Here is a 20643-nt window from a genome sequence, read left to right on the forward strand (position 1 = left end):
GGAAGCAGGCCGTGACACAATCAACCTTGATACATATTTATAATGTTGAAATGCACCTTTTGGCACAACACAAAAATACATGTTTCCACTGGGTTTTTTTACCTTTATCAACCACGTTTATTAAATGACTTAATTCCGCTTCAGTTTAAGCATGTGTAAAAGGCGCGAGGGATGTTGCACGTTCCATGACCTCTCATGAACAGACTCAGTCAAACCGAGTCTGCTATTATTTTGATTGGATGCGTTCTATGCTTCCAAGGTACTTTATTAATAAAATTGACATGCTATTTATCTGTTAAACATCGACATCAGGCATTTGAGTAACAATATTTCTAGTAAACAGACATTTATTTATTTATTTAACGTCGCACCGACACAATTATAGGTCATAAATGCGACTTTCCAGCTTTGGTGGTGGAGGAAGACCCCAGGTGCCCCTAAGTGCATTAGTTCATCACGAGCTAGCACTTGAGTAGAACCACCGACCTTCCGTAAGCCAGCTAGACGCTTCCTCACATGAAGAATTCAATGCCCTGAGTAAGGCTCGAACCCACATCGATGAGGGGTAAGTGATTTGAAGTCAGCGACCTTAACCACTTGATCACGGAGGCCCTATAAACATACATGTTAGATTATATACATTTAAGAGTGTTAGACTGTTTGTTAATATAACCGTTTCTGTACCGGTCTATCCATTACTTCATGGTTATTATAGTTCATTCCTAGCCCTCTCGGTTTAACTCCAGATTTGGTTCCTTTGTAAGCAATAGCAATTTGATTTTTTAAGGAGTGATGTATGCTTTACTTTTGGATAATATTTATATGTACAATTATCAGCAAAAATGGTAAAAAGAGTCCAAATACGGAAATATTTTGCGGCCGCCTTATCGCTTAGAGAATATCTTTTGGTAGCACCGAACATAACCCAGATTCTGTTTGATCGGATCTGTTCATGGAAAGTTTGGAAATGATATGCCCTGAATTCACTTACTCCTATACCGACTTCATATTATAATATACCTACGAATTCTCGCTCTGAAATACAGCCTGTATTTCACTAATGAATAAAAATTCCTGGGAGTTTAACTATGCAAAACCCTCATTCTTAATATAAATCATATTCCTATGCTACAGAACAATGTAAATAAAAGTTATCATCGCTTGATGGTTCCCTTACACATAAAAGACGTTAGGTAAACCAAACAGTCGGCCCCCGTCTTGAAACAACTAAGGATAAAACAGGAGTTTTAACCAGTTTATTATGTACAAACCCATCTTTAATTAACCCTTACCCTGCTACATTTCTATAATGAACTTGTCCCTCTTCCAATTTGAAAAGTATTATCTACTGTTAAAGGGATGCTTACCAAAACATACAGACTGAATGGCGAAGAGTGCAGACCATGATCAGATGTGCAGGCTGATCTTGGTCTGCGTTGGTCGCAAAGGCAGAATATCACTTGTCGCCAGCAGGCTAAGGGTTAAAAGCTATAGGACTGTCAAAGATTGGTTTATCACTTTCTTCAATATCTAACTGCATTCATATGCATAGCCCCCTTAGTACAATTATTATGCATTTTAAATATAATTGATGTGAAAACTTGGTTAAAGCATGATTCAGTGTTACATTTTTTGGTCCTTTAGAATCATAGAGTACATTCATTTTCCGCTTAAGTCTGTGTTAGGGTGTGTTGCATATTACATTACTACTCATGAACAGACTCAATCAAACCGAGTCTGCTATTACATGTATTGCTTTGTTGCGTTCTATGCTTCCAAAAGATCTTGTCACAGATTTTATAGAAATAATTTGATGTTTTAATGTAAAATATGTAAACCAGATTGAAGATTTATCAAGCAGTTCTCTGACTTTTTATTACATTTTGGTTCTTATTATAAAACTTTCATACGCGATTATGGCTGTACTAGTATATAATTATTTAACCCCTTTTAAGCGATTTGTTTTGAAAACTATGAGAAGCTGACAGTTTGGAAATCAATGTACGTTCTATATGTAGCAGTGATAATGTTTCGATATAAATTTATTATATGAGCCGCGCCATAAGAAAACCAACATAGTGGCTTTGCGACCAGCATGGATCCAGACCAGCCTGCGCATCCGCGCAGTCTGGTCAGAATCCATGCTGTTCGCTAACGGTTTTTCTAATTGCAATAGGCTTTGAAAGCGAACAGCATGGATCCTGACCAGACTGCGCGGATGCGCAGGCTGGTCTGGATCCATGCTGGTCGCAAAGCCACTATGTTGATTTTCTCATGGCGCGGCTCATATAATTTTCAATCAGTTATTCTACACAGTGAGAGAACATTATGTTAATGTGGAGATTAAAGGATTCTTGTGTCACGCATAATGCGTCACGCATGATGCGATGTTTTGCGGTATTTATCTACATTTATACGTGGATACGTGTACTTGAATATAGGATATAATTAACCTGGGATCTGTTACGTTTCTGCCAGTTACATGGACCACTAGGCTAAGTAAGGTTTTATCAATAAAAACTATGTATTTAAATAATAGCTTATATTACGTTTGGTTGTAATATACATGATGCTCAATGTAATTAAGCAACTAATTAATTGGTCTATTACAGTATGTTACAATTTTTTTTTAGATATCGTGAACAATTATATATTTTGACTGTATGATATGGGCATGATATCCCTTGATATCATTTATGAACATTTAGTTGTGATACTTAATTACTTGCATGTATTTTTCTGATCAAACACTCACTTATCCAGACATTTTAAGAGTGTTCAGTTACACCTCCATGAAAACGACAGGAGGTTTTATTAATAGTAAAATATGGGCGACACGATACCTGCAGAAAAGAGAAAGCCTTTGAAAGATGACGTTGATAGCGGTTTTGCTTGGGTTGTCTTAATAGGTATGCATTACCCGTTTATTTTTCACACTTGTTTGATCTTATGTATAAATATGATAGAATTTTAAAAATTCCTGTTGTCAATCAAAAATAATTGGGCCGTGTTATGAAATGAATTTTAAAGGTGATTTAGCCTAAAGAAAGTAAAAGAATATTCTAGATTTTTATTTTATAATTGCGTGACCGGGTGATTAATGTCGCTGCCTTCGAACCGTGTACGCTTCATGTCTAGGTTTTTTTGAGGAAGCCAACGAGTCTGCTAACAGAAAGTTGGTGGATCAAACAAAAGATTCGGCTGAGGTTTCCCTTCGCAATTGACTTCTTTGAAAGTATCGTTTAACCTAAATTGTATATTGCATGTCTGACAGGATTTTATCAAAACGTATAGGCATGCACTTAATGCCTTTTTAGAAGAGAGAGAAACACCTTCAAGTGTCCGACACAATAGGCCTGAAGACAAGTATGAAAACAGATCGAACAGTCACAAATGTGCAGCGTCACTATCCTGTTTTTATGAAATCTTTCATAATTTTTACGAAATACAGATTGAAAATAGCTGTGACCCAGAATGTAAAGGTGGTTGTAAACTATATCTCAATAAAAAGCAGGTTTTGATTTGCAAATGTAACTTGTTAAGCTGATTATGTGACGTCGTGTAGGTATGGGCATGATTAAATTACAATGTCTTGTCACCAAGAAATATTATCTATGTAATATATAGAAAAATGTTACATTTAAAGACGAAAGGTCCATGTTTTCAATGAAAAACAGTGTGAAAGCATTTTCTAGATTCAAGTTCTTTCCCTTCGCCCATTTTTAATCGAATTCTGTATAGGATATAAGACAAAAAGGATCCAACATGTAAAATATTGGATTGTCCGAAGGTTGTGTGAGTGTGTGTGTGTGTGTGTGTGTGTGTTCGGATATATCCTTTTTCAACAATTTTTCAGTCATATAAACGACGGTGTCAGACTCTACTTGTAGTAGTGAACACAATGCCCAACTTTATAGTGCTGCCTCACTGGAATATCACGCCGTAGACACGTGACATGATACCCTACCCAGTCACATTATACTGACACTGGGCAGACCTGTCCTAGCACTACCCTCTTAATGCTGAGCGCCAAGCGAGGAAGCTATTAGTACTATTTTTTTACGTCTTTGGTATGACGCGGCCGGGGATAGAACCCTTGACCTCCCGCACTCGAAGCGGACGCTCTACCACTAGGCTACCGAGGCGGTTTTGTCCGAAGGGCGTCAGCGCTGAGGACCGTCCAGTAATTTACATATTTGATCGTTTGGTACTTATATCTTACTTAAAACATTGTTTTAATGTCATATACAATAAAGAAGTACGTATAAGTCAGGGGCGTACCTAGATGATTTTGAATAGTACGCCAGACATAGTTTCATTATATACCTATATAAATTCTGTCAAAAATTTAGTTTGAATTTCACAATGAAATGCGAACTGGCTGAAAAAAAATCACGTATTGTACTTTCCAAAATTCCGTATTATACCTTCCGTATTGTATGTTGCCGGACTATTTTCATTAATATGCATATGCTGACGCAGTTATATAAACAGCACACACAAAAACATCACTCATTTCATTTTAACATCAACAAACATTTAAGATTTCGTTCGATTACAAATAAACAAACAAAAAGATGGAGGTAATTAATAAAAGGGTCATTATAACAGTAGCTCGATCTGGGATTTTGTATTCGGTTCTCGTGGATTTGGCAAGGACGGGCCACACTCGCCGCATGCACGCCTAGTGAGATCCGATCTAGCAAAATCTACTCGAGCCGAATAAAGCATCCCAGATCGAGCTACTGTTATAATAACCCTATTATGTTTCAAAATATTTGCGTCACTGAAACACTGTGTCATTCTATGATATATTTTGTTCTGCAACTACCAAGATCCGCGCAAGCATATGGTGTATTGCCAAAGGGACCTAACAATGTGTCTGTTAGGGTAACTGCATCTAAACCCTTACCTAATCCCAACTGTTACACGTGTGAGAAGCTGTTATTGTTTTTATTTATTTATCTTACTTCATATCCTTTACATTGTGAAGATTGCATGGGCAAACCTCACACATCAAGGATTTACTAGTTTTTTCTTGTTATCATTTTTGAAATCTTCGTCATTGTTTAATTTATTGCATAACTTCTGCATCCGCATTTTAACAGGTTTCTTGATAAATTTATTTACCCAAACATTGCAAATATTTCAAGTTTACTCACGCGAAACGTATCTTTTTCTAGGAAACGTAAACAACATGATTATGATATTGGCAAACGCAAATTAATGGTACAACTCGTTTAAATGGTTCAACCGTGTTCTTGTACTTATAAAATAGACTAGCCCGGTTTATAGGCTGGTCAGGGCTATGATATGTATTGTATTTTTGCCAGCAAAATATTTCTATAAAATGCTTCTCCATCTTCAGTTTGGATCCGTCCATGTTTACATATTTTTTTTTATTTTATGGACTGTAGTTTGGAATATAGACTGATAGGTTTAATTGCAACCATTAAAAATCTTCAATATCACACCAAGAGTGTTATATTTAGCGTAACTGTTGTTGTTTTTTTTACTCAAGACATCGGCTCATTGTTTTTGTTCTCCTACTGCACTCACGGTTTACCAATAAAACGCATGTCATTTGAAAATTGAACGGCAGAGTGAGACGAGATGTCTGTTTTTGTGCAAGTCAGTTTTCCGACATTTCCAAATTGAGTACATCGAGGTTCAATGGACATACATAATGTTATGTTTGTAGAAAGCGAGTACTCGGCCGTTGCCGTAGAAACTTGCATGCACAATGGATTTGTTGGGTAAAACGACGCACCGACACAAAGTTAGGTCATAAAGGAACTTTCTAGCTTTGATGGTTGAGGAAGAACCGAAGGGCACCCCCGGACATTATTTCATTACAGGCGGCCACCTAGGTAGAACCACCGACCTTCTGTAAGCCTGTTGGATGGCTTCCTTACATGAAACAGAATCTCTTTTTGACGGACTATCCCAATTTTGGGGAGTTTGTGGCAAAGTGATTCCCCTGAAGTGGTGCTCTAAATCTTTTACATCCAGTTAGTATACATATATATTAAATATAAATAACTGGTTAGGCTTTTGTACTAGTAATAAATATTCATACTGTGTTTAGCTATCCATGCATTTTGTCTTTTTTTAAACCTATTGCTTTTATGTTTACATAAACTATAGATGGAATTACACCTTGCGCGATTATTAGCAACTATAGTAAAATTTCGCGCATGCGCACTCTATGTATATAATATAATATAAACTACTTTAAAGTTAAATCAGATTTCAATCTATTCGATCAATATGAGTCTGTATTATAATAAACTATTACTGCAGGACAAAGGAAAATAATGTAAATCTTTTGACATTCACAATTGCCTTGCTCAAAATAAGATACTTAACTAATGTGCACTATAACTGATAGTAATGCAGTCATAATGAACAGGCAATAAACTATTTTCAGCAATATTGCCTTTTTTTAAACCTATTGCATATTACTGTTAATTGTATGTTTACATAAACATGTTCATATTTTCAAATGTAAAACTCGGATCAAGTATATTTTGAGATATGGTCTGTAGCTTGAATCCGTACGTACTTGCATTTTTGAAACCCCGCACGAGTTGTCTACTTTTTAATTAGAGTAAGTCATCATGCTGGCTTTGAGAACAATTCATAGCTTTGTGTAGGTACCAGTTCATGGCTAAAGTTCTGTCCGAAGGAGGCATCCAAGGTTTTCCTCCCAACATTTAACACTGTTAAAGGTTGGATAGTTCTTTTGAGACACAAACACGAACTGAACTTGTAAAATACTAGTATTGCTAGTTTACTTTAATTGATCATCTGATAGTACATATTCTAAAGGTTTAAGGGTTTACCTGCATATTTTCCATAGCATTAACACTCTTGCTTTACTTTCATGGTTCGGATGTTTCTACTTAAGTTTGCCACTTGGGCATTTTGGTCCTTGTGAGACATATCTATGCCCAATATACACATGTGTAATGAAGATCATATGACATGACTGTAAAAACCTGATTCCACTGATGAAAATTGATGATCATGAGAACTGCAAACTGCAAATAAGATATACAGAAAAAAACTGTCAGTAAGATCAGCTTTCATTTTAATTCTATTTTTTATTATCAGTACTTTGTTAAAATATTTGACTTCTTTCAGTGGGTTACAGTAACGTATTTGTATAGAATCCAACTATTGCTAAATATTGGACTACCCGAGTAAATTGATTGTGTATAGTATTTGTTATCCTAGTGCAGTCCAAATATCAAATAAACTGTCCAATATTAAACAAATTTTGGACTCCATGTGGAAAAACAGTACTGTGTCCCATCGAAATCAGTCCAATATTAAATTTCCTCGTGCAGTCCAAAGATCAAATAAACTGTCCAATATTAAACAAATTTTGGACTCCATGTGGAAATACAGTACTGTGTCCCATCGAAATCAGTCCAATATTAAATTTCCTAGTGCAGTCCAAATATCAAATAAACTGTCCAATATTAAACAAATTTTGGACTCCATGTGGATATACAATACTGTGTCCCATCAGAATCAGTGCAATATTAAATTTCCTCGTGCAGTCCAAATATCAAATAAACTGTCCAATATTAAACACATTTGGACTCCATGTGGAAATACAGTACTGTATCCCATCGAAACCAGTCCAATATTAAATTTCCAAGCGCAGTCCAAATATCAAATAAACTGTCCAATATTAAACAAATTTGGACTCCATGTGGAAATACAGTACTGTGTCCCATCGAAATCAGTCCAATATTAAATTTCCTAGTGCAGTCCAAATATCAAATAAACTGTCCAATATTAAACAAATTTCGACTCCATGTGGAAATACAGTACTGTGTCCCATTGAAATAGGTGCAATACAGTGCTGCGAGTGTACAAAGAAATGACGTAAATACAGTGTTTTAAGCTTATATATATACTACTCATGACAATTTCTTTCTCTTTATTTTCTGCATTGCCATAAAGGATGTTTTGTGATGTACATGTTCGTGGTTGGAAGTATCAAGGCCTATGGGATGCTTTACACAGAGGTGGTCGAGTATTATTCTTCCGGATCTGGTAACACAGCCTGGATTGGCAGTATAGCCATAATACTTGAATTAGGTCTAGGTACGTATACCATATGATTTTAATAAGAAAATACATTTAACATAAATTTATTCATTAAACTTGCTGCTTTTTAGGTGAATTCTTATCTTTCAGAAAATGTAAATATAACCACTGTCCGCGAATATTATTTATTCTTTATTTACTATATTAATGTTGTGTGTCGGGGTGTTGTTTGTTATTGTTATTTTTCGACGTTTACGTTATTATTATTATTATTATTATTATTTAAAGTCGAGCTTTGATGGTGAAGGAAATCCCCAATCACGGGTGGGTACTTTGGTAGAACCACCGGCCTTTAATAAGCCAGCTGAATGGCTTCCTCACATTGAGAGTTCGACGCCCCGAGTGAGGCTCGAACAATATGCTGTCTTGTTCTTCTAATGGTAAACTACAGCATAAATGTGTTCTTTGAATATCAGTAAAAATATCTTAAGATATCTAGAACTTACTGGTAGCCTGCCTTTAGTATTTTGCCAGCTATGTCATAAAGTTTTGGGTGTCAAAATTCAGAACACAGGTTTCAAAATTCTGAACAGAATTTCTATTCAGATCTATACAGACATATTTCTAAAACAGACTCGTCGACATTGGAGTTAAAATACTTAAACACCAAACATGTGTATCTCAAACACAGAAACAGTGGGAAAAACATTCACAGGTGATTCGTGAAACAAAAAATGTGTTCGCAGTGTTACTGCAGATGGGTGGGGTACTTGATAATAAATATTTGGCCGAAATTCATTTACAGTTGTGACAATTATTTAGGCTTCTTGAACTGATTTATTATGTAATACATGCAGGTGAATGACGTGGTTATATTTTGTTTAATTGATTTTATTGTAGATAAATCTGCAATACTGTGTGAAATTAAAATGTAAAGGAAGCTGCCCTTCAATATCACCTAATTTTCAGAATTTCTTTAGAGGAATTTTTTCCTGTATTGTATCCTTAACTAAAGATTATAAACTTTATGTTGGAATTAGTTTCGGACATTTTGTCTAGCAATAGCCCAAATAAAAAAGCGTTATATTTGTCCTAGTTGTTCGAGGGAATTCTCTGTGAGAGATAGATAGATGGAAGGATGGACGGACTACCACAGGACTCTGGTTAAGAGAGTAATAACTAATTATATACTATATATCTGTTACATATTTAGCTCAGAATACACCGTGGAAACAAAATATAATTCTTTTTCAAGACTAGATGTGTATAAAGACTGTTTATGAAAAAGTGCGCGTGCAATAACCTAGGATGGCAGCTTATTTCCAATGGGATCCAGGAATATTACTTACTTACTACTGTTAATATAAAAGTCCAACCAATATAATATAATATAATAAAGTTGCGACAGCAACTAACAATAAAGAATTAATATTTTAAAAACTGAAAGTTACTTTTGTTTCCACAGTATATTTAAGACAATATACATTATTGTTAAAAGTCTTATGTTTTTTTTTTCGTATGTAACAGATACGTTTATCTACTCAGCAGTGCCTAGGTATTTAGTTTATTATGCAGATATGCAGAATAAGATAGACGGTTCTTAACAATTGTCGTCAAGAGATGTATCTTGTCTATTTTCTTAATACTGTCTGCTAATAAATCCAAGTCTTTGATGGCAGTGTAGAAAATGTTTCATTTTTCATTACCAAAGCTTTTTGGTACTTTGAAATTGTACATTTTCCCCTTGTATTATATTAATGTGCATCCTTAGCCAGCTCAAAAGTTTCCTTCCTGTAGGGCGAACATTTGTTGTTAAAAATTTTAAAAGCATGATTTAGCCGCAGCTGCCAGTTTCTGTTTTCTACATTCAAAAGACAATATCCTGACTATCATTTACCATTTATAATTTCTCTAGGTATCATGGTCTTAATAAATGTAAAACATTTATTTGGGCTTATTTTAAGTTTATATTTTTAATACTTATTCAAGCTGGGGTACCATGAGGAACATGTGTAATCTAAGTGGCACTCTATCAGTGCAAAGCAGAAATATTTCCTAGCTTTAAAATTTGGGTCTTGAGATGACCTTAGTTACAATATCATTCACAATGGTTTCACTGGAAAAAGAATTATCAATCTTGAGACCTAGGCATTTTACTGTAATTGAAGATACAATGTTGGATCTCTGTTTGCAAATAAAATGGCACTGTCATCAGCATATGTAATTAATTTACAATCTGTATAAATACTTACAATCATATAATTTACATAACACAAAAAACATAGTCCCAAGGATACTACCTTGAGAGACTCCTCAAGTGACAGATTTAAAATCTGAAAACACATTAATAACGCTAACTGTTTAGTTACTTTTCATTTGATATGACATATTAATCCAACCTGTATTTTCCACACCCATTAGCTTAAGTTTGTTACAAAGTTTATCATGATCAGCTGTATCAAATGTTTTTTGTAGATCTATCTTAACCATACCAGTGCACAAACCTTTTGCATTGTTGCTTCTGATTTGATCTAACAAATAAATTAGTCAGGTATCATAAGAGTAAGAATTTCTAAATTTAGACTGGAGATTATACATTAGTTTGTTCACAACTAAAAACTGTCCAAGCTGTGTGTGTAAAAACAATTCAAGTTTACTTACGTACTTTGCATCCGCACAGTCTGGTCAGGATCCATGCTGTTCACTTACGGTTTCTCTAATTGCAACATGTTTTGAAAGCGAACAGCATTGATCCTGACCAGACTGTGCGGTTGCGCAGGCTGGTCTGGATCCATGCTGGTTGCAAACGCACTTTGTTAGTTTTCTCATGGCGAGGCTCGTTTTCCTTTCAGGGCCGATAGCCAACTTTCTTTGCAAAATCTATACATTTCGACGTGTAACTACAATAGGAGGTATTCTGGTAGGGCTAGGATATTTTCTGTCGGGATTTGTCACAAGGATGGAATACATGTACTTAACCTTCCTATGCGCTGGTTTGTATAACTATTTCTTGTCTCCTTGTCCGGGTTCAATATTGTCACTATCATCACTTTTTTAAAGCATGAATTACATTTTATTTCATAATATAAAATTCACTCCGCTCCAGCAAAGAGTAGCCTTGTCAAAAGTGTATTTTGTCAATTACCATGACAAATACCAAATAATTATTTAATTTTTATAACATTTTGTGCGTTGTGCGTGACAATATATTTTGACTTTGACTATACAAGCATTTGTTTAGAAAATTCATTTCTAAAACAATAGGTTAATTTTTTTCAGCAAACGGTATATATAAACTGTTTCCTTTCTAAAAAGTGCAAAATATCAACAAAATAATTTTTTTATTTATCTTTATTTTTAGCACACTTAATCCAAAACTATGAAATATCTTGTAGGTCCGTTTCATAACTTTCCTCCTACATAACTATTGTTATTTGCAAAAGAAAAAATATTTCATAAGATTTTTTGAAGTTGTAAATCATTTTAAAATGGCCAATATCTTACATGCTTTATATATCAGCATTGCATGCGATACTGGCCGATACACTCCAAACAAAGTATATTGAACAGTAAGTTACATCATATCAAGTAACCAGAACACGAAAAAAATAAGATTTTGTGTTTTACCTCGACAGGTGACTGTTGACACAAAGTTGACAAAGTATATTGTACGGTGATTTATACCATATTACGTAACCAGAACATGTTTAATCGACGAGAATCAAAATAAAGAGTCTTTTATGTTTTACCTCGACAGATGACTGTTATGAAAGTATGTCTGTTATGAAAGTAACAAAGTTGACACAAAGTTGACAAAGTATCTTGAACAGTGAGTTACATCACATAAGTAACCAGAACATGTTTTATCGACGAGAAAAAAATAAAGATATTGTGTTTTACCTCGACAGATGACTGTTAAGAAAGTGACAAAGTTGACACAAAGTTGACAAAGTATATTGAACAGCGAGTTACATCATATTAAGTAACCAGAACTTGTTTTATCGAACAGAAAAAAATGGTAAAGACTTTGTGTTTTACTTCGACAGATGACTGTTAAGAAAGAAACAAAGTTGACGTTGTTGACACAAGTTATAGTTTAAAGTTAGAATGTTGCAAAATACATAATAAACACACCTACCTAGTTAAAAGATACTAAATTATATCAACCACTGCCTGGTTTCCTATTCCTCTATATATGCCTTTAAAGTGAGCATAATTTATAGGAGTGTGCGGAAAATAATGAAAAATATTGATATGTATTAACATTTTGAAACTTACGTGAACAGAGGCTATATACCATTAATTTAAGTAAAATATTAAACGACCGTTCAACGTCTAGATTTTCAACAAACCAGATTTCAAATCGACCATTACTGTCTATTTCTAGATTTTACCTCCAACATGTTCATTTTGCTTATCATTTTAGTAGTTTGTGTAACGATGTATGAAACATCGATGACAGTAAGAAAGTGAAAAGATCTTCAGTCCAGAGCTTTAAACACCAACCTACAGTTGCAACATAATATCAACTTACAGAGAATATTTGGCAATTAAAAAGTACATGATGGATATGAAAATCATTAGTGGGTTTAAGAAGGCCATGGAAAATTATTATACCTAAGATTTTATGCGTTTATTTACGACGACATTCGAGGAATATTAGAGATTTTGATGATCATAATTTAATAGAAAAAAACACTTGACTTTAATAGGATATTTATTCATTTCAGGACTTGGATACGGATTAACGTATGCACCTTGTTCGACAATTATAAGTTATTATTTCAATAAACGTCGAGGACTTGCTATTGGTATAACCGTGTCTGGTGGTGGTGTTGGGGCGATAGCTCTTCCATTCCTATATAAGTATGTACCTTTGTAGATAAATTATTCATAATGTCTTCTCAACACTAATGAGGAAAAAAGCAGAACATCTAAGGGTCAATACGAATAAATATGTATACTTGAGTTATCATTGAATATGATTGATAAAGCTTGCTAACATCTTCTGACAAATACATTTTGTTAAGAACAAAATGATTAAACTAGTCATGAATAATGAAACTTCATATGAATGAAACTTCATATGAATGATAAAGCTTTACATAAATAATAAAACTTACGAGGGTTGTTCATTTAGTTCCCGGACGACCGCTCTAAATTTCGACATTATCATCCGATTGTACTGAAATTTTTATCAACGCGAAGTTTTTGTATTGTAAACATGTGTAGAAAATATATATAACGAATCTGCAACAGTTACTATAGCAACCCAAGGAACGTCGATCCGGCTCGCGCCGTTATTTTATTGATAAACTTTAATATGCTAAAATTCGGAAATTTATACGGTTTTGAGCGGGAAAACACTAGACGACGTTATTGACGTAATAGCCTATGCAAAATGACGGCATCCATGCACTTGTTTTTAACGTTTATAGGTTTTACTGTCATCGTGCGTACTTGTATTTTTTATCAAATGGATTCACAAATTATTGAAGAACAGCGTGTTATCATTAAATTCTTTGAACGTATTGGACACACGCCAGTTCAATCAAAGGAACTTTTGGATGATTCATTTGGAGAACCACGGTGTACACTTGGTACAAACGCTTTCACGAAGGTAGAACATCACCGAAAGATGACGCAAGATCGGGTCAGCTGAGTGTCAGATACAGGAAGGCGACGTCAGTGCAGAAAATGTTAGAAGATGACAGGAGGGTTACCGTCAGGAAAGGTGCCGAAGCGTGTGATATTAAGTGTTGGGACTACGTATAGAACACTCATGGATGATTTGAAAATGAAGAAAGTGTGTGCACGCTGGATCCCGCGTCATTTGACGGACGAGCAAATGGAAAGTAGGGTTAAAGATTCGAAGACATTTTTACGGTCATATCATCGGGAATGGGAACGATTTCTACAACGAGTTGACTGATGAATCAAGGTTTTATTTCTATGACCCCGAACAAAGGCAAACAGCATCATCTCCACCCCCTAAGAAAACACAGGTATCACGCTCAGTTGGAAAGAACATGTTTATTATCTTCATGGACCTTGAAGGTGTGATCCTCACTAATGCAGTACGAGCGGGAGCTACAGTCAATGCTGGATATTACTGCAAGGTAACATTGTTATAAATATTTATCCAATAATAAGTTAGATCAATTAAAAAAGAAAATTTGTAAAAACTCCAAACTACATAATTTTGATCATAGAAAATTTACGAATTTATATACTTCTAAAGAATTTGTTGCGTTTTTGTCTGTTTCGCAGTTGTCCGTCGTGATTTATCACGAGCGCTGAGAAAGAGGAGACCGGGAAAAGCTGAGGAACTGAAGAACCTGCTGTTGCACCAATATAATCCCACGACACAACAGCCGACAGGGCAGAGATCGAGTTGGACGTATTTGGATTTGGTCAGGTGTGCTACACTCTTACAATCCGGACTGAGCACCTTTGGACTTTTCACTGTCTCCAATAATCAAATCAGAAATGCGAGGCATCAAGTTTGATAATTTGAAAAGTCCGACACAGGAGGTAAGCCGTGTTATTGCTTTGCTGGATGACAAGTGGTTTTGGGACACTTTCTCTGCTTGGGTGCATAGATTTCGGAGGTGTGTGGCGGCAGCTGGTCGCTATTTTGAGAAAGAGTGTTCTTCTGAATTATTGACGTTTTTCGTGACGTCAAAAGTGTCGAGGTCAACGTGGGCCGATTACCCTTCCCTAAGTATTATCATTTTATTTTATTTCTTACAAACCAATAGTGGTATCACATCGAAATTTTGCACATTAATACAGATATGATTGAAGTATAGTATGCTTGTTTTATTATTTCTAAACTGGCATCAAATAGTTCAAGAGTTATAGCGGTCTTCCGGGAATCAAATGAACAATCCACGTACTTTTCCTTTTTTTAAAATTAGTTGTGCTGTCGCTCTTTAAACAAAAAATGTGTCTTTTTTTAAATTACAATATTGTGTAACTTTATGACAAGTGAATGATACAAAATATTGGAAAGAGATTATCTAATCCATCCTGTCGAATTTCTCTGCATGTTAGTCAAGAAATTAGATTTTAAATATTCTAACTGCAGTCTTCAAGACAGCAAACATGCTATTCGATAGCATCTGATACATTTGATACATCTTCAGGTATCTCATTGAGAAGTATGGCCTGAAAGGAATGTTCTGGATCATCGGCGCAATCTTTGCTAACATTTGTGTTGCGGCTTGTTTATTTCGACAGCCAATATACTTAATAAAGGAACGGAAAAAAAGAGTTCTTGCGAACAATAGTTCTAACAATGGATATGATGTCGGTGGAGGCCGATCATCCCTTGGGGAAAATGGTGAAAATATTGCTCAAGGGATTAATAAAAGTCGTTGCGATGCATTAGATCTGAGATTTTCTCTTTTTAAAAATGTGCTGTTTACTCTCTATGTTACATCATTCATGTGTTGTACATTTGGATATGTTGGAAGTCTCGTTACAATTCCGGGAAATGTAAAGGCACTTGGTTATGACAGAACATATGTGGCACTCAGTGTAACAATATCGGCTGGTGTGGAAGTTTTGGCTAGAATTTTGATCGGATTATTTGCAGATATGAACATTATTAAGCGTAAATACATATATGCAGTTAGTATGTTTATCGGAGGAGTATTTTCTCTATTAGCTCCATTTTTTGAAAGTTTTACTTTCATTGCTGTTTATGCAGTCATTGTAGCTACATTTTCGGGATCATTCATCAGCTTAATGCCACTGATTTTGATAGATGTTGTGGGTTTGGAGAATTTTGCGCCTGCATTTGGACTACTGACATTTTCCCTGGCTGTTGCCGTTTTACCAAGTCAGCCTTCAGTTGGTAAGTGCTAACTTATTTCTTCTTTAAGCCAAGTAGGTCTACTCATAAACAATTTGATTACATATACATATATATATATATATATATAACTCTGCGTTATTGACCTGTTTGTAGTTCAAAACTAAAATTTGCTGTAACTTTAATAGAATGATGTTTAAGTTCAAATCTAAACGGTCATATATTATTGTGAACACTATCTAACATGAATCTGTAAATAATTGAACAGTTCTCTGCTATAAAAAGTTATATTAGATATCCAAAAAAATAAAATTCTGTAAACAACTAAACTGTTCTCTACTATAAAATGTTATACTATATCACCAATAGCGTTCTCCGTAATTCAGTATAAACACGTCTTTTTAAATAAGGCTAAATTAAACCGACTCTGCAAATTTCACTGTTTGCCTTGTTCTCGGTGCTTCCGAGGGATCTGCTTTCCAGATTTTATTTTAGACCACTTAGCAAATATGTAATACTCAATGTATTAATACTAACTCCGTGGTCGAGTGGTTCAGGTCGCCTTCTTTATATTTCTTTTTCTTGGGATTCACAGCCTTGCTCGATTGGTGTTGAGTATTCGTCACGTAAGTATACTATCTAGCTGGCTTATGGAAGGTCAGTGGTCCTACCCAGCTGACCGATAAAATGACACTCGGAGGTATTCATCAGGCGCCTTAATCCACCATTTTAAAAAATCTGGAAAGTTGCCATATAACCTATAATCGTCTCGGCGTGAAATTAAACATAAACAAATCAGATGATACTAAATACGTTTGTAGTATATCTTGACGTTACATTCTTTATTACAGGTTGGTTGTACGACTTGTACGGAAACTGGAATCCATCATTAATTCTCACTGGTTGTATGTATCTTTTGGCCGGGATCATTGTACTTCTGGAACCTATCGTAATCCGATGTTGCACTAAAAGAGACAACGAAGAATCTAGTTCACCTGACAACCAAAGACAAATCCATAATCAATGCACAGCAGCAGAAGATATGTGTAAAGATAACGTCGGATTCTCTGATACTAGTTTCGCTTCTTGATTTTTCCGTGCATAATATTGAAAATAAGACTTGTATCATGTAACTTGTCCGTTATCCATTTTTTTATTGAGAATGAAAGCATGACTATTTCTTTGATTCTTTCACATCAACATGTTTTAAATCAGGGAATTACTGAGCAGTTTTGATAGTGATATGAGTATCCGAAATAGTTTAATTATTTGGTTTTAATTGTTTTGGGTTTAATGACGCACCAACACAATTGTAGGTAATACTTACGGCGATTTTCCATCAGCTTTTGATGAAGGAGGAAGACCACTAGGAACCCCTCCATGCAATATTTCATCATGGGCGGACCCTGGGGTAGAAACACCGACCTTTTGTAAGTCAGCTGAATAGCTTCTTCACATGAAGTTGAGGATTTAATCTATTTTTAATAAGACTTTACTACATACATTACACTACTACCTGCTTGAAGCAAGCATGCTTAGATTTTTGAAAGCAATATAATCCGTTATAAAATTAATAAAATCACAGATAATCTGATTTGCATTAGATACACAAAACTATATAATAAAGCCTACTTCAAATGTACAAGTAAAATATATGTATTGAATAGAAAATAGTTAACAAGTGCTTAAGTTGTACTCTTCGAAATATTATCGTCGTTGCAATATTTTCTTCCTAATATTTCCTACCTTTGTAAGTAGACCAATGATACAGTTTTTCTTTGTTGTTGTTGTTGTTTCTTTTCTTCTTCTTTTTTTTGCTCGCTTTCTTTGTTTGTTTGTGGCTTTTTATGTTGTTGTTTTTTTTTTTTTTGCTATTGTTGTTGTTATTTATAACATATATGCTAGTGTGTTTTATTGTCAAAATAAACAAAGACAATTTGAAATGAATTTTGATACAAGACAACGCTTTATTTAACAGCATTTTACGTACATTAATTTTATAACATAAGCGCTTTGATAAATTATTTCGGAAGGCTAATTTACACATGCTTCAATTATTTTGAACACAATAAAATGGACAGGTTTATTTCCTTTTACTTCATTAAATTAATGTTTGTAATAATAGCTTTCTTTTCAAAACAGCATTTAACAGAACGTGCGTAAAAGTTTAAGATACAAAATACGAGTGGATCTAATAATATAGATTCACACTTATACCAGTCATGATTAAACAAGCCTGGGATGTTTTGTTCTTATTAACTTTTAGATTCAAAAAGCGCAGTTTTATACGTTGTAATCTGGCTACATGAGACGACTATTCATGGCAGTATGAACAGGATCTTTAATTTACATTTTACATTTTAACTGGAGTGAGTGCCAGATCTTTTTTTACAATGACATTTTATACACTTGTTGCATATATTAATAATATAAACAGTTCTCTTTTTATAATGTGTAAACTTGCTAGATATTTGTTTGAATACTTCTGACACTTGAAAGATTTTTGAAACGGTAGGAAATTTGTGATACAATGAAAATATATTTTCATGTTTTGTGGATTTTATATCTGATGCAGCTGATATGTACGTGCCAGCCAAGGAAGCATCGCAATAAAGCACGAGACAAAATGAAAAACTCGCATGTAAAAGAGAATAACCTAGCTGCACGTGATTCCATGTCTGTAAATGATGTATTCCTCGAAATATGTCTGCCTTCTGGATCCGACAGACTGGTTTACAGATACCAAAATGATTCCCATATATTCATAGGATTTGATGACGTAAAACAGGATACAGTCTATTCATTGATATGGAAAATTAACGAAGGTAATCCAGGTACGACATTTCAACTTGTACATAAGAGCCGCGCTACGAGAAAACCAACATATAACGTTTGCGATCAGCATGGATCCAGACAAACCTGCATATCCGCGCAGTCTGGTCAGGATCCATGCTGTTCGCTAACGGTTTCTCTAACTGCAATAGGCTTTGAAAGCGAATAGCATGGATCCTGACCAGAATTCGCAGATGCGCTGCGTAGTCTGGTCTGGATCCATGCTGGTCGCAAATGCACTATGTTGGTTTTCTCACGGTGCTGCTCACTTATTGTTATTTTTGCTCATGCTTACCAAAACATTTCACTAGTGTTACAACAAATGTATAAATTAATGTTGTTGTTTGTTTTTTCAGAAGCGTTAACTAGCAATAACTGGAATGGATTTTGGACGATTCCTTCACTTCAGGTCCGGAAACACATGAAAACTGAGCAATTATTGGCGGCAGCTGATGAAAGTAAGAAACTGCACTCGCTGAATGTAATTGATGTGTCACTGCTTTGAATATGATATTTGACATATTAAGAACTTTGTATGTAGTAATGCCATTGATGATGTTTGACCAGCATCTTGCGATAATACAGGTTTGCATGGTGCATCCCTGGACTTCTACGCGAGAACATTAGTCAGCAATTATTAGTATCTTATTATGTCAGTTAGTAAAATCTGTTTAAACTGAATACAAAGGTGTTTGTCTGGTCTGGTTTGGGTTAGGCGCCGTTTCAACAGTATTTTATTTGACAGTTAACCGAACCTGTGTTTCCTGATTTCTGTTCCGTACTTACCTGTTCTCCACAGTTAATGGATGGTTCGATCGTGAAGTAAAATGATAATATCATGCTTCTACAGTGACTGAAATGTTGGGGCACTTCGTGAACAGGATAACAACAGATACAAATGGCACTGCTATGAAATCACAACAAATTTGTAAAATATCACCTTGCTTGGTATCAATAAAGCATGTTCTTCCAGTACAATACGTGAACGTTAATATTAGTAGTATTTCCTTTAGTTAGACCATTTACATAATGTTTTGTCTGAAGTTATCCTTTTATTTAGAGTTGCAGGACACTTTCCTTGGCCGTATTTCCACGTGCAGTCAGTCAAAGGTCACCTCAAAGGCGTGTTTAATCCAGTCGTTTGCTGCTCTTGCCAGGAAGATGAAGGAAGTTACATTTGAAAAGACCTGTAATAAATAAGATCACACGCACACGCATGCTGATATACAACTAATGTTTATTAAGGCTTTAATGTGAATATTAAATGAGAATGAGCAGGTTCATAGAACTAGTGCCGCTCTGTCTGAAATGTTTTAGGTTGCAGCATAAAGGAAACCAATGTATTTATAACGTTTCATGTGTTTTTATTTACTAGAAATACTAAATTGTTAGTGCACAAAAATTACCATTACATTATATTTTCGCGAGAAACATTTAACAATGATACAGGTGAGAAATTATACAAACAACAGTTACGAAACGTATGTGTAAGTTGTAAAATAAAATCTGAACAATGTTTAGGCTTACAACATCCGCATCTGTTACATGATATATAATCCTTGACAAAATTTGAAAATTACATGTTAGATGAAAATTGCCAGTCTTTAAATGACATACAAAGTGAGCATATTTATTGTAGTCAAGAACAATATGCTCCGAAGAGTAACAACTAGTAACAAAAATTTTGACTTCTCATTTCAAAAGTATATTACTGGTAGTTTGGTTTCCCTAAGGCTTCTGAAAGAGCCATCAGTGTGCTTTCAACCCAGTATCTTCATGTAAAATCTACAAGATTATCATACAACATCTTTCAAAAGATTGCCTGTGACAGCAGTCAAACTCTATTTTTCTTCGTATGCATATGCATGGATAACTGCTTAAGAAGAAGAACTTGAACGATTATTGCTGTCGACCCTAAGATAGTTCTG

The 20643-nt window shown here is 34.8% G+C and overlaps 1 protein-coding gene across 3 annotated transcripts; it reads left to right on the forward strand.

Annotated features, from left to right (window-relative positions):
- The first annotated feature begins 2417 nt into the window (after window positions 1–2417).
- Window positions 2418–20248, forward strand: LOC123534741 (monocarboxylate transporter 12-like). Of its 3 annotated transcripts, none has more exons than XM_053519268.1 (8): window positions 2418–2499; window positions 7978–8121; window positions 10917–11057; window positions 12795–12930; window positions 15213–15925; window positions 16735–18717; window positions 19072–19173; window positions 19776–20248. In XM_053519268.1, exons 2-6 carry the CDS (start codon window positions 7989–7991, stop codon window positions 16971–16973), a joined length of 1362 nt encoding a protein of 453 aa, XP_053375243.1. In that variant the 5' UTR covers window positions 2418–2499; window positions 7978–7988; the 3' UTR covers window positions 16974–18717; window positions 19072–19173; window positions 19776–20248. The 3 variants fall into 3 exon arrangements, with proteins under 3 accessions (XP_053375243.1, XP_053375242.1, XP_045173072.2); XM_053519267.1 differs by lacking the exon at window positions 2418–2499 and adding an exon at window positions 2514–2909; XM_045317137.2 differs by lacking the exon at window positions 2418–2499 and adding an exon at window positions 2514–2909 and having other exon boundaries at window positions 16735–18708.
- The last annotated feature ends 395 nt before the right edge of the window (window positions 20249–20643 follow it).

The sequence above is a fragment of the Mercenaria mercenaria genome, chromosome 12 (assembly GCF_021730395.1).
Source record: "Mercenaria mercenaria strain notata chromosome 12, MADL_Memer_1, whole genome shotgun sequence".
Lineage (NCBI taxonomy): Eukaryota > Metazoa > Mollusca > Bivalvia > Venerida > Veneridae > Mercenaria > Mercenaria mercenaria.

Excerpts from the sequence above, each read along its gene's own strand:
- LOC123534741 (XM_053519267.1), top strand. The coding sequence starts at position 2,828 with ATGGGCGACACGATACCTGCAGAAAAGAGAAAGCCTTTGAAAGATGAC. Across the intron at positions 2,910-7,977 it reads TGCTTGGGTTGTCTTAATAG|GATGTTTTGTGATGTACATG; the intron begins GTATGCATTACC and ends ATTGCCATAAAG. Across the intron at positions 12,931-15,212 it reads GCTCTTCCATTCCTATATAA|GTATCTCATTGAGAAGTATG; the intron begins GTATGTACCTTT and ends ATACATCTTCAG.